Genomic DNA, 13,796 nt, shown 5'->3' on the forward strand with positions numbered 1-13,796 from the left:
CGACATTGCAGCCGGCTTGTGGGAGGCATGGCCTAACAGCGTTCGGAACAGGGGAGGGTAGAATTGGACAATACGAAATTGGGGACGGGGAAAAAATAGAAAATGGGGAGAAAAAGTAGATACAAAAAAAAACTAGCTACAGAGGAGTAGTAGTAGGAGAAGCATCAACAAAGCTAGCTAGAGGAGTAGTAGTGTAGTATCAACAAAGCTAGCTACAGAGTAGTAGTAGTAGGAGTAGCATCAACAAAGCTAGCTACAGAGGAGTAGTAGACAAATCCCAATCAACCATGTGTTGAAATGGCAATAAAGTTTTCTATCTATCTATCTAGTATCAACAAAGCTCAAGTTTCAAGTTCAAGTTCCTTTAATAGTTGTCATAGTAAAATACAGAATACTTTTCCATGAAATGCTTTTTTCTGTATGAGCTCCTGAGAATGTGCTAGATACACAATAGATAAAAAAGTATGAAATAGAATAGAAATAGAAAAAAATAGTACGTAAACAAAAAGAGTTCAGTCAATCAATATACATATATACAATACAGAGTAAAAAAAGAGTAACAGTGAGGTACAATGCAGCAATAAATAATAAATATAAAGTGTTAAAGTGTTTAAAGTGAGTAGAGTGGGTGTTACAGTGAGTGTTTATTTAAAGTGAGTGTGGATGTGTGTGCTGTGAATATAGATGATGGGTTGTTAAATAGTGTCATTGTCATTGAGCATCCTGATCCTCTGAAGCTAGCTACAGAGACGTAGTAGTGGGAATAGTATCAACAAAGCTAGCTACAGAGGAGTAGTAGTAGGAGAAGCATCAACAAAGCTAGCTAGAGGAGTAGTATCAACAAAGCTAGCTACAGAGGAGTAGTAGTGGGAGTAGTTTAGTATCGACAAAGCTAGCTACAGAGAAGTAGTAGTGGGAGTAGTATCAACAAAGCTAGCTAGAGGAGTAGTATCAACAAAGCTAGCTAGAGGAGTAGTATCAACAAAGCTAGCTACAGAGGAGTAGTAGTGGGAGTAGTATCGACAAAGCTAGCTACAGAGGAGTAGTAGTAGGAGAAGCATCAACAAAGCTAGCTAGAGGAGTAGTATCAACAAAGCTAGCTACAAAGGAGTAGTAGTGGGAGTAGTATCAACAAGGCTAGCTACAGAGGGTGTGTGTACGGAGCATGAGAGAGCCAGCTGGGTGAGTGCGTTTGAGAGCAAAACAATGGTGGGGGGGGGGGGGGGGGGGGGGGGGGGGCGGTGGGCAAGCTAGCTACAGAGGGAGAGGGGGGTGACTGTGTACTGAGAGGCCAGCTGAGTTTGAGAGCAAAACAATGGTGGGCAAGTAATGTAATCGAATGAATGGCCAAACACTGGCAACACCGCCCACCGTGACTGGCAACCCTATCACTTGGATCTTAGATTTGAGAGAGAACTGTTCAACGTCCACAGGTAACAGGATTGTCCCTCAGCCATACAAATTCTTAAATCCCAAACCGCTCTCCTTTAATGCAATATGGAGTACGCCACACATTCCCCTTTCAAGCTTTAAATAGAACTGGACGGCTTTTTTGTTATGAACCCTTTCACAGTCCAAGGAGAGGCAAAAATAGAAACCACAGCAAACTGACAATCATGTTTGTCAGCAGAGGATTTTAGACTAATCCATTACATCTCCCCTGTGTAAAGGAGCAGCTTGGCCGCCGAGGAGCGTAGCCTATACTTTTATCGACAACAACTTCTACCGATCCTCGCCGCCATACAAAGCAGTAGTAAACATTTGACCCCGGTGTTACTCGCAAAGCCTAAGTTGACGGAGTGAAAATCTACCCAGTGTTTTCCATCACAGCCTGGCTGAAAATGCAGGGTGAGGTTATGTCAGAGATTGAAATAGGAGAATGGAAACTTAGTGGCGGATCATGAACACGGGAGGCATAGCTGGGATGGCAGGAGAAAACGGGAGTCCTAGCTGGGATAGGGTGATGCAAAATCCCATTAAAAGGTAGAATCTGTAATGTTGTCAAACAGCTGACGCTTGGGGTTGTATTTCAGTGGGTGTAAGGGGAGGGGTTTCTAGTGGTGGCCACACGTCAGGCTCTAGCAAGAAAGGCCTGGAGAAATCCACAGTATAATAAGTTACTAAACTCCAACCCATATGTCAGACTGGGAAAAAGAAAGTAAACAAAGTGCAATATCAAGCAGCAGGGCTCTTTTGCCTAGAGGTCGCTGTTTAACGACATGACAGATTCTACCTTTAAAGCCTCTGCAGTGTTTGAAGCAGGTGCCAGGGTCACGCCCCAAGCCAAATCACTTTACCTACCCCAGTTCTGGTCTTTTGGCTGCACAAGCCTGCGCTTTTGACACAATCTTGAAACATAATGGTCTAAAGCTTGTGAGTGGTTAGAGGATTTGTCCCCGGCCTTATGCTATTCTTATGATCTACCTAATTCTTTATTCTAGTCAGTGACACAAGGGAATAAACACAAGGTACTCAGCTGAACAACTCCTTGGCAGTAATGAAGCAGTAAGAATGCTATGCCCAATACGGTCGTGTCAGACACATCAGCATCAGCATAGAGGCTAGAATCTAAACAGGAATACCACAGCATTCAGATAGGCCTATGGTAAATGGACTGCATTTATTGCTTTTATCCAAAGCACTTTGTATTGTATATTAGTACACTGCACAGTATTGTATATTGTATATTATATGGTAACTCAGTTACGCCTATTCTACATCGAACATTGTACATATGTCTAAACTGAACACCGTGACCTCATTTTTTTTACTTCTAATTTACATGCTATACTATGTTATTTTATTTCATACTTATCTTGTCTTGCACAGTCTCTGGAGCGTAACAGTAAGAAGCATTTTGTATAAAAGTATTCTGTACTTCTGTATGACAACTATTAAAGAAACTTGAAAACTTACAACTTATGCCTCACATTCACCCACACACCCAACGGTGGGGGCTACCATGCAGGGTTAAGCGTCTTGCTCAAGGACACTTCGACACATTGCCGGGAGAAGCCAGAATCGAACCGGTCGCCACGTCATGTTATTCCTATGACTTATGAGTTTGTCTTGTATTCTTTGAGTTTGTCTTGTATTCTTTGAACCATCGCTGCTGTCCCTCATAGCCAGAAACTAGAATATGTTTGACCCAGGCATGATATTAGACTAGGGCTATCGCTTCACAATTATGAACGGCGGTCTATGGAACGCACTCATTTCTGGTGAAGGAACGTCACGATTGATAAGATGACAGATATCCTTTTAGTCGTAATGGTGGATCCTGTAGCAGGATTTGTTCCCATACGATTTTATGAGTTTGGATGAACTTAAGCAGTTCCCACCTCTGCTGTGCTCAGCACTCACAGTCAAGCAGAGAGGAGAGAGAGTCGAGCGATGCAGACGTGCGATGACGGCGCACAAGTCTTGAGTAGCAAGGCGCCTGTTGTTAATACTACAGTACAAACCGATATAAACATACCGGTAAATGCACATTTTGGAAGACAATTTCACTATTGTATTTCACTCGTCAAAATTCTGAAATCTTAGTGCATCAATGAATAAGCTAGCGACCACTGTGGTCTCTGTTGTCTGCTGTCAACACCACCATTCCTCCCAGATACATCAGGCTCCTCATTCATTTCCATTCATTTTGGAAACCCAAACTACATATGATACTTCTGAAGAACAAACTGCTGCTGTGCAGATTTCACTCCATGTTTGTTTTGACCCGTCTTCACAGATTTATTACATTTGAAAAATAAAAGGCAGATGGAGCCTGGAGGCAAGACTGCTGAATTTGGCCATGTTCTACTAAACCTAAATACTCTATTGCTTTAATATGTATTTGGCAAAGCAACAACATGAGGTACATCTACATGCAAGACAACTGGCTGCAAGTTACAACAAAAACCTTCCCCGTCTGCTGTGATTTTACAATGGCCTACAGTAACAAAATGACTCGCTAATGACTCACTTATTTGTGTGTTATAGTAGTGTTGAATGAGCACATAAACAGAAGTTCAGGGGAAATATTTAGCCTATAAGCTTTCAAAAGGTTATCGATGCGGGTCTTAAAAGCTTTTAGTGCAATTAGCAACTACTTAAGATACAAGTAGATAGGTTAGAGATAGAAATAGACAGGCTCTTTGTTCAATGCCCTTGGTGATGGGAACTGGAATTCTTTATGTCTAGGCTAGGGTTGCCAACTGTCCCATATTAGCCAGGACATCCTGTATATTGGGCTAAATTGGTTCGTCCCATACGGACAAGGGAGGTCCAGTATATTGACTGCCAAATTCTCTGTGATAGGGAGAGGGGAGCAGATAATAGAGTAGAGTAGAGTAGAGTAGAGGAGCACTGTTATTTCAGAACCATGGACAGCATAATTTGGTGTAAAACACTCTTGCATAGTAAGGATGTAATTTGACCCTTTCGGCTTGCCATACGCCTCCAGAAAGATAAACAATCGGTGCATGTCAATTTGTCAAATACGTTTACCGAAACAAAACATATCAAGATGGATCTTCCAAATGTTCATTTCACAGATATGCGTTTCTGTGCGTATTCCTATCAAATTATTGCGTTTGCTGTAACATTAGGCTACTGTGTGACACTCACATTAAGTCACAGGACTGTTTCCCTTCAGCAAATGATAATCCTGAATCCGTGCTCAAACCGGATTGTTGCATCAGGTAAGCGCAAAGTTATTCATTGATATGCTTTACTCACAAGTGTGTGAATTTACCTGGATATGAAGCATCCGTAGTGCAAAATAATATAGTTTCTAAAGAGATCAGACTGAGCATTTGCTGGCCCATATAATATATGACATTGTGATTGTCTATAAAAGGAAGGAACAAGATCTTTGCGAGACTGCTCACGTGAGTCATAAAATTATACTGTAAGTCATATAAATAAAAGACTCTGCTCTGACAACCTGACAAGCCTGTTGTTCAGTTCAGAGTCAGACCATTGTTATGATCAAGTTGGTAAATGGTCAACACATTTGCCGACACAAAACAGAAAGTTAACATTCCATGGACTCTTTCATCTGTTAAGAACCCAGATAGGTTAATTTGGTGTTATGTCTGACGAGAGAGGCTGATCAAGAGGTAAAGTGCCACACAGCACAGAAAAACACACCAAAAATTTGGCAATCCTAGCCTAAGTTCATGCAGACATTTGTTTGATAGTAGAGCTAGGTTCTAGTACCTGGGAGATATGACTCCAGAGGGACACGGATTCATTCATTCCACAAAAACAGATGAAAAGTTAACTTGGGTCCAAAGATTTTACAGGCTAGCAATATGCCTATACATCAGAGGAGTGGAGAGGGATATGTTCATTCTCATTATGTTTATTTGGTCAGTAGGCTAAAGAATCTGTCCATCTGTCCGATTTCTCTGCATATGACCTCAACCCCTTTGCTTGCTGTTGCAAATTAGATTTAGCATTTTGTTCTCGCCCCGGCATCTTCCCACGTGGGATTTGTTTCGAAGAAGCTACGTGAGAGTAAACAGCCCCTTCTAGCCGTGGATGTGAAAGACCTCGAGTAATACCTCTTGTTCTAGGCAAAAGACAGGACGGTATACTGGCTGAAAGGCATCTGCACTACAGCAGGGCAGGCTACATTGTGACAACAGAGGAAGAACGCTCTGTGCGCGTTGCGTTGAAAGAATCCTCGACGAACCCGAACGACATCTTGGCAGCTTCATGAGAATGCTCCGGTGCATTCCTGCCAAGCTATGGACATTGAATCTACAATGATATATCGATGTGGAAATATTCCCTGTATAAATATTCCTTGTAGTGCCTTTAGGCACAAGCTAAAAGTCAGCCAGAGCATGGATAAAACTACTCAGTGCATTCAGTGCTTTTTTGGGCTCAGTGGGGTTATGCGAGTGTGAGAGGTTATGCATCTGCGTGTAGTGTAGTCTCGTGGAGTTACCACGTTTTAACCAAGGAAGCTTATTTCTGCAGTCCCCTAAAAGATTTAAGTAGAAGAGCACCAGGAAACTTTAATCGTCCGTTATATTGTAAGCCCATATGGGCTGGGCATACACCTGTATGTAAGACACAAAAATAAAAAACATCAAATCAAATAAAAAAATCAAATCTCTTCCAACTTCAATGCTCAATATATATGCTCAGTCACAGCAGGTAGATCATTCATTCACAGAGCGGTTGTCATATCGATAGTGAAATTAGTTAGTGCAGAAATATGATTGGGCCTAAAAAAAATAATGGTTTGGTTCCGGTTGCCGACCCTGCCGATTAAGGTGCGACCCAATTTATTTTATGAGTTAAAAAAATATATATATATATATATATATATATTTTTTTTTTTACAATAAAGTTTCATAAAAATCTTAGTCAAACCTTTAGTATTATGGATATTAAACATGCTGGCAGAGTACATGCATCCATGTTGTTGTGAACATTTTAATTAAATAAAGAAATTCCGTATCCATAGTCGCCGACTCGCCGTGGGAAAGAATTAAATAAATTAAATTAAATAAATTCCCTACCTACCCATGGCCTTAACTGACAACCAACAGGAACCAAACAATATTTTCTTTTATGCCTTGGCTATTGATGGATGATAACCACCAGAAGAGCAGTGGTCAACAAATGTAGTGGGCGGGAAACATGGTCGAGGTTTGAATTTATCAAATCTAAAGCTGGCATCAAATCTGCTATCAAATCCAAATCTGTACCAAATCGTTTAGATCTTAATTGTTCAAGGAAAAAAGACAATTTCATTAGTAAAGAATGAGTATGCCCCTATTGCTTTTATTGTACTCAAGGCAGTAACAACATAATCTACTCCATTACTACTGTTACTATACGCTGTGAAAAGAGCGGGAACGCATGTGTGTCACACGTGTTTCAAAGATAAAGGGCTTCCAGACAATCACATTGAAAACCATAGAAAGGGCACTTCCTTATGTAACTAGGTAATCTCTTGTGAACGACCTACTCTAAGAAGAAACAAGCTAACAAATCATTTTAATAATGTTGTCATCTGGGTTTTACGGGTTTTTTTTTTATATTTTTTTACCAGGAACATTTCTTTAAGTCAGACATATTTAAATCTCTCCGGTCATAATGTCCTGTGAAAATAATTCCGTCTTGTTTTTATTTGGTTTCCAAGTATGGTACGTCCACTAAAAGTGCTTGTTTTTGCTACTAAAACTGAAATCTTGCTCAAACAGAAGTCTCGCTCTGAACTCCTGTGGGGCATGCGTGTGTGTGTGCGTGCGTGTGCGTGTGTGTGTGTGTGCGCATCAGCAAAACAAACAACCATGGAAGCTGGAGCATGAGAGAGTTGGAGGAGGATTCTATATAGAGTAACATTAGCATGAAACGTTTGTTGCGTTGGAATACAGCTACAGTACCATAGCGTCGTAACATGTCGCCCACTTCGAGTAGCGCTCATAGTCTGTTGATACGGACAACATGCAGAGGTTGCGGCTAGCTGTTAGTCATGCTACATGGACCCAAACACACTCAAGGCATCCTGGATGTACCTAAACAAATCTGCCTTTCCATGAGTGGAAAGAGCTGCTGCAGCGCAGACAGAGTGGAGATAATGTAACATTTCATAATTACAAATGGTAACTGTAGCCGTTTTTGATCAACAATAAGCATTGGGGCATATCGTTATATTGCAATAAGCTCAATAAACACAGATCAGAATGTCTCCCATTTGTCCAGGACACTGAAATCTTCCCAGACATGTGGACCTAGTGAAGACCTCCTTTCCAGTGAAAATCCTGGTTGTCATGGAAATTAGCGTTGCTTCATGGGTGTGTGAGCAGTACAGAATTTTCTGTTCAGGATGTTGGACCCATTAATGATGTTTGTCAATTGGGAAGAGTCCTTTCTCAGCACAATCCATGTTTTTCTTCACATGATTGCATATCCGCAGCTCCAGATAGTTAGTTCGCTAGAAAACCAATGCAAAGTTGATGGGGCCACACTCTAGTCTGTACAAGCAAGCCCTAAAATAAATTGGGTGCACTGTGGAGTAGGTCTCTGCGTTTACTTTCAGGGCTTGTACAAACAGGAGCATGGCCCCATTAACTTTGCATTTGTTTTGTGGCTAACTAGCCGGAGTTAGCCGGATATCCAGAGCAGCATGAGAAAGGACTCACTCTTATCGAATGACAACATTATTGGTAGTAATGCACGATATATCAGCCAATAAGGCAGTTTTTTTTACACATCGGTATCGGTCCGATATCAAGATAGGGCAGATATAAAAAATTAAATAATAATTGGAATCTTTTTTCCCCTTTTTACATGTTTTGGCCTTAAATAGTTTCAAAATATCAGTCATTTCTGAAAATAAGTTATAAAAGTAAAAAAAAAAAAAAAAAAAAAAAAAAAAAGTGTTTTGGAAAATAGCTCTTTATTTGATTTTCATTAAAAAAGTGTTTTCTATACAGAGATATCGACATCGGTAAATATCGGTATCGGCCAGAACAGCAATATTAATATTGGTTATCTGTCACAATTTTCACATCGGTGCATCACTAATTATTGGTAATTAGAAAATAGGACTAGGGGTCCAAGATTCTGATCATACCCTTTTCCATCCCTGCTCTGTGTTATATAGACAATGACCAGGCCTTGTTTACCTACCAAAGGAGTGGTAGACAGAGTTACCAGCCACAGCCTAATATTACCAGGATTTGGATGGTGTCAATTTCCTATATCTGTGCAAGGAATCTATAAAAGAAGGAAGGGTCACTATGTCAGAATACCAGCATTCTATGCTCTGCTTGGTGTCAAGACTTTGGTGCCAGTTCTATTGAAGCAGGTATTCAAATTCTATTATACAAACTATGTGAGGAAATATACATCAATCAATATATCAAACGTTAGCAAGTTAACAATGTAACAAATTGCAGATGATTCTGACATCTGAGGTAAAACTGTGAATCTTCACTGGCCTCGCGATTCGATTACGATTCAGCTGTCCACGATTCGATTCTACTATGCATCTCAATAATATATTACATCCTCAATTTTATAATCTATATTACTGCACAGTGCACATGGCTACTTTTTCATCAATTAATACAAGCAGTCAGATAAATTAACTTTTATTTAGAAAGTTCTTAAATCAGAATGTCAAAATAAATGTCTTTACTAGTGTTGCATGATACAGATACTAGAAAGGTATCTCGATACCCAGCTGTTAAAAACAGTTCAATACTTTTTTTTATTACTATCAGTATTAGTATCAATACTTTTAGAATAGCCTGATGCTGTATTTTCTGTGAGTTGAGTGGATGCATGACCAGAGCACTAGCTTTAATAATACAATAATATATTTGATTTGTAGGGCACTTTATAGTTGTGGAGCAAATCCCAAAGCGCAACATTGTAAAAGAACAAAGCTAGCAAGAGTAAAACAAAAAGATTTAAAAAAAAAAAAGGTTTTATTTTATTTTTATAATCGATTATGTTTCGTCCCTGCATCGATGCTGAATCGTCCACGTCCGCATCGCGATGCATCTTAGAATCGAGAAATGTCCACACCACTAATCTGAGATAATAACTTATTTAAATCACATCCTAAACAAGGAGATGGCTGATCCCATTCAACTCAATGTCGGGCCTAACTCAACGTTTCCACACTTGGCACCAGTGTGTTCACGTGCTACACAGTGACGTGATGACCCTTCCTTCTTTTATAGTTTCCTTGTATCTGTGTGTGTGTCTGTGTGTGCGTGTGCACGTGTGCACACGGCACGCGTGTGTCTGCCTGTCTCCGCCTGAATTAATAACATTACCATCCGACAGATGGACGGGTGAAACCTGGAAGGATAAGTGGTTACAAGGAGCCGCACCTGTTTCCCATAACGTTACCCCCCGAGTTCCTCTCCTGTGGGGATCCTAGGAGTGCTGACTCTCCACATCCTGCCCTGTGCCACCCTCCAGCTCATTGTTAAACCACAGTGGATCCACAGTGACCATTACATCAGGCACATACTGCGATCTGCTCTCAAAAAAACCCAACTAGATTCCCGAAAGTGGCAGAAATAGTTTAAAAGGTTGCCTTTATTCATTCACAGCAGGCAATTAACCGTGACAATATCTGGAAACCATTTCAACCACCCAGTTTCTATGGAAAACTCACAAGAAGTCATGATTGAAACGGCTAATTAAGTTCCTACTTTGCAAGTTACACGCACTATAGGCAGCCATAATCCTTGTTGCATGCCAGGTGATCTTGGTTCCTTCCTATGGTGTAGTATCAGTTTTTTTTTTTCACATGTTTGGTTTAAAAGACTCGCCCAACGCCCATGCTTATTCACAGGGTCAGTTATTTCCATGGAGGGAGGGGATGTGTTTTTTTTTATTACCAAATCAAAGAAATTAGAATCAAATTAGGATGAGGTTATTATACACAGATTAGATCATCTTAGATAAAAAAATATCTGGGTTTATCGCAGTATCACGTAGGCCAAGGCATGCCAACAGTGTCGTGAATGGACCAGTCACTCACGCCAATTCATTTTTAAAAAGCAGTGACTTGGAAGCGATCTGGAAACGATGCGTCACCGTGCAGTTTTTTCTTTCATCTCAGAGCCACGGCTGTCCGGGACCGGACGACGGACGCATGCCACGGCTAGAGGTCACAACACGCTACACACTCCCCTAATGGACCACTGGGGAGCAGCCCGGCCCTGGCAGTCACATGTCAGGGGGGGGAAGACGAGGCCGAGGGTAGAGGGAGGAGCCTCGGCGACCACAGCCTGCTCCCCGATCCCCGCACACACAGCCGCCGTGTCCCACAAGAAAGCAAAACACTCATCTGCCGATGGCCTTCCTTCAAAAAGGGAACCTTTTAATGTGATTAGGAGATTTCAGCTTGCTGCCTCCTCGCGAACCCCAGACTTAAGATCAAATGGGGATAATCAGATGGAGGCAACAGCTGTGAGCCACAGAAGTGTGTCCAAAAGAACACAACTTGTTCTGAAGCTCTCCCCTGCATAACTTACCATTAATTTATCGCTAATAAATATCGTCATATAGATATGTTTTTAATTCATATTTATATATAAATATCTATATTCGTCTTCTTTTTTTATTTGATATATATAGGCCTATAAGACATTTTATAATAGTTTAGGTGCACATTATCAAGCTCAAGACAAAACAAAAAAAGTGTAAAACTAAGTTCTACCTAGAAATATGCATGTTCTTTTTTTATGCTCAACTTGGCCTTGGATTGGAACAGCCCATACACCTGCTCCTGAACGGAAACTAGCTTGTGTGATAAAAGATCCAGGTCTGGTCCATCTGATGTCCTACTGGGACAAAGCCATCTACCAAAAAGGACTAAACGATGGGACGACGGGAGAACTGTGTTCATCCTCCTCCTCTCACTTTTTTCTCTGCCACTTGCCACTCACTGATATAACTTCCATTAGTGCAAAAATGGCTGTGCTGGTGCAACGCTCCTTTTCAAATCTATTTCTGTATCGAGTCTGTAATTTAGGTGGCTCCATTACTACATTATTTATTTATATTGAGAATCACACAGCCCCAAGAGGAGGAACCACAAAACTATGCTCTTCAATTACAGACCTCACAGTCTGTAACCACGCCTTAAAAGTGATCCCCTCCTCACATCCCCGTCTGGAAATGACACAGCCGAGGAGTAAAGAGAGCACACATTCTGCCCAGCCAACACAAAGATATACCGGCCGAGACTAATCTACATGTTTTACAGCAATACAATGTTTATCAACTGTGTATCGTGATTTATGATCCCATTGTGGTTAGATACGGAAGGGGAAGGAATTTTGTTTGTGAGTGTGTGTGTGTGTGAGAGAGAGAGAGAGAGAGAGAGAGAGAGAGAGAGAGAGAGAGAGAGAGAGAGAGAGAGAGAGAGAGAGAGAGAGAGAGAGAGAGAGAGAGAGAGAGAGAGAGAGGAGAGAGGGAGAGAGGGAGAGAGAGAGAGAGAGAGAGAGAGAGAGAGAGAGAGAGAGAGAGAAGACTGGAGAGAGGGGATACTGGAGAGAGAGGGGGAGGAAGAGAGAGGGGAGGGAGAGAGAGAGGGAGGAGAGAGAGGGGGCGCAGTGAAAAGGTCATACAATAGAAGTGGTAGAGCATTGGCTTTGGATACATCTGTGCTTGTCCATTCTTTTGTGGCTTGTCACATCAGCTGTGTCTTCTCCCAACATTGGGGGGTGTCCCCCCCCCCCCCCCCAACACACACACATCAGCTCCGCTGTTTGTGAGTGACAGGGAGACTGGAAGGTGCTCTGGCATGTCGCCCAACTGCAGGTCAATACTTCCAGACTCTGCGGCTGCAGTGCTTTTCCTCTCAGTCCCTGAAATATGTCTTCATTTCCCCTGCCACTCCACACACACCCAGCCGTTACAAGAGTCTCTCCTCGCAGGGTAGGGCTATGCATGCTTCTCCTGATGAATTGAAAATGGGGGACCCTGATGTAAACAAGACGAAAGTCTTTCTCTGGTCTGACTGCATCCCCTTAACAATTGTGTGTATTGAGCTGTACTGTATTGTACCCATTCTGCAATCTGTTAATAAAGTTTTCAATCAATCACATCTCCCTCACATATCTCTCAAAAGAAACTTTACCAACTTTTCCGCAGGAGTTCCCCTCTCTCTCTCTGGTGGTCTCCCAATACAACAACACCCAGGCCGTCCCTTATTAATCAAGTGTTTTCGCAGACAACAACATCGCTAACGTTACTATTTAAGAAATGTTGAGTCATATTCGGAGTGAGAGACCAGTCGTACCGCCACAAAACGTCACCCCAAGTGAGTTAGCTATATAATCCATTAGCGTTATTATATATCACGTTAAAAAGGAAAGCCTAGCAGCGATCATCACAAAACGTGCTCACCGTTTATCTCTCAAGACTGACTCACTCGAGTCAAATGCTGTGATTTGTCCCAGACCGGCTCAGTCAGTGTGACTGGTGGAAATCACAGTTGTTAATGCTGTTAATTAATAACGTTACCCGGTGGTTGTTGTGCGGATAGTGTAGCTAAACATTAGTTGAAATGTACCGGGCAGCAGGTAAAACGAACAACCGGCAAAAGATGCAATGTTGTTGTCCTGCGTTGCACTGACTGTCTGACTAAACAGCCCGTGGTGTTGCTCGTTTTACTTGTCCGGTTGACACACTCACTCACACGCCGACAAGGGCAAGTTGCTTCGTCAGTTTCAGCACCATTCGCCGGGTTACCGTTACCGTTACTTGTCTGCAGAGAGAGACCCGCTAGCTAAAGCTTCTACAGCTCGAGAGTCGAGAGGAACCGCTACTAGCTGCGAGTGAAACAACACAGCAGCAGCAGCGACGGTAACGAGACACCGCGAGGAGGCGAGGAGAGCCATCATGCAACTTTAACTTCTGCAGTGTTCACTCAAAAGTATTAGGAGGAGGAGGGGGGAGAAACGAATAACTTACATGTAAATCCATATATGATGAGACATAATATTGTCGCTCGTCGTTGTCCATTGAATGGCAAAGTATTCTGCAATCTTTTCGCCATGATTCTCCTCCGTCCGTGCGCTTTGCCACTTTAGGTTCCGTGCCTCTCTCTCTCTCTCTCCCTGGCGCTCTTCTTGGGGAACTGTTTTCCATAGCGACCGACACGCGTGGGTCGTACCATTTCACACACACGCGCGCCCCCGCTCACGCACACACACACACGCACGCGCGCGCGCACACACACCGTTTTGACTTTTATTCTTCTTCGACAGATTATTTTTCTTCTTACTTTTTTTTTTTTTTTTTTAATA

At 42.0% G+C, this 13,796-nt stretch overlaps 1 protein-coding gene across 1 annotated transcript in view; it reads right to left on the minus strand.

Annotated features, from left to right (window-relative positions):
* The window catches only part of nectin3a (nectin cell adhesion molecule 3a), a gene marked incomplete at its 3' end in the record, with an annotated part of 71,037 nt that extends 57,490 nt beyond the window's left edge, over positions 1–13,547 (minus strand). Inside the window, exon 1 of the mRNA XM_084310672.1 lies at positions 13,462–13,547. Within this exon, the coding sequence (XP_084166798.1) occupies positions 13,462–13,546 (85 nt within the window). The 5' untranslated portion in view covers position 13,547. The remainder of the gene's footprint in view (positions 1–13,461) is intronic.
* Between the last annotated feature and the right edge of the window lie 249 nt (positions 13,548–13,796).

The sequence above is a fragment of the Notolepis coatsorum genome (genome assembly GCF_963971535.1).
Source record: "Notolepis coatsorum genome assembly, chromosome: 1".
Classification (NCBI taxonomy): domain Eukaryota; kingdom Metazoa; phylum Chordata; class Actinopteri; order Aulopiformes; family Paralepididae; genus Notolepis; species Notolepis coatsorum.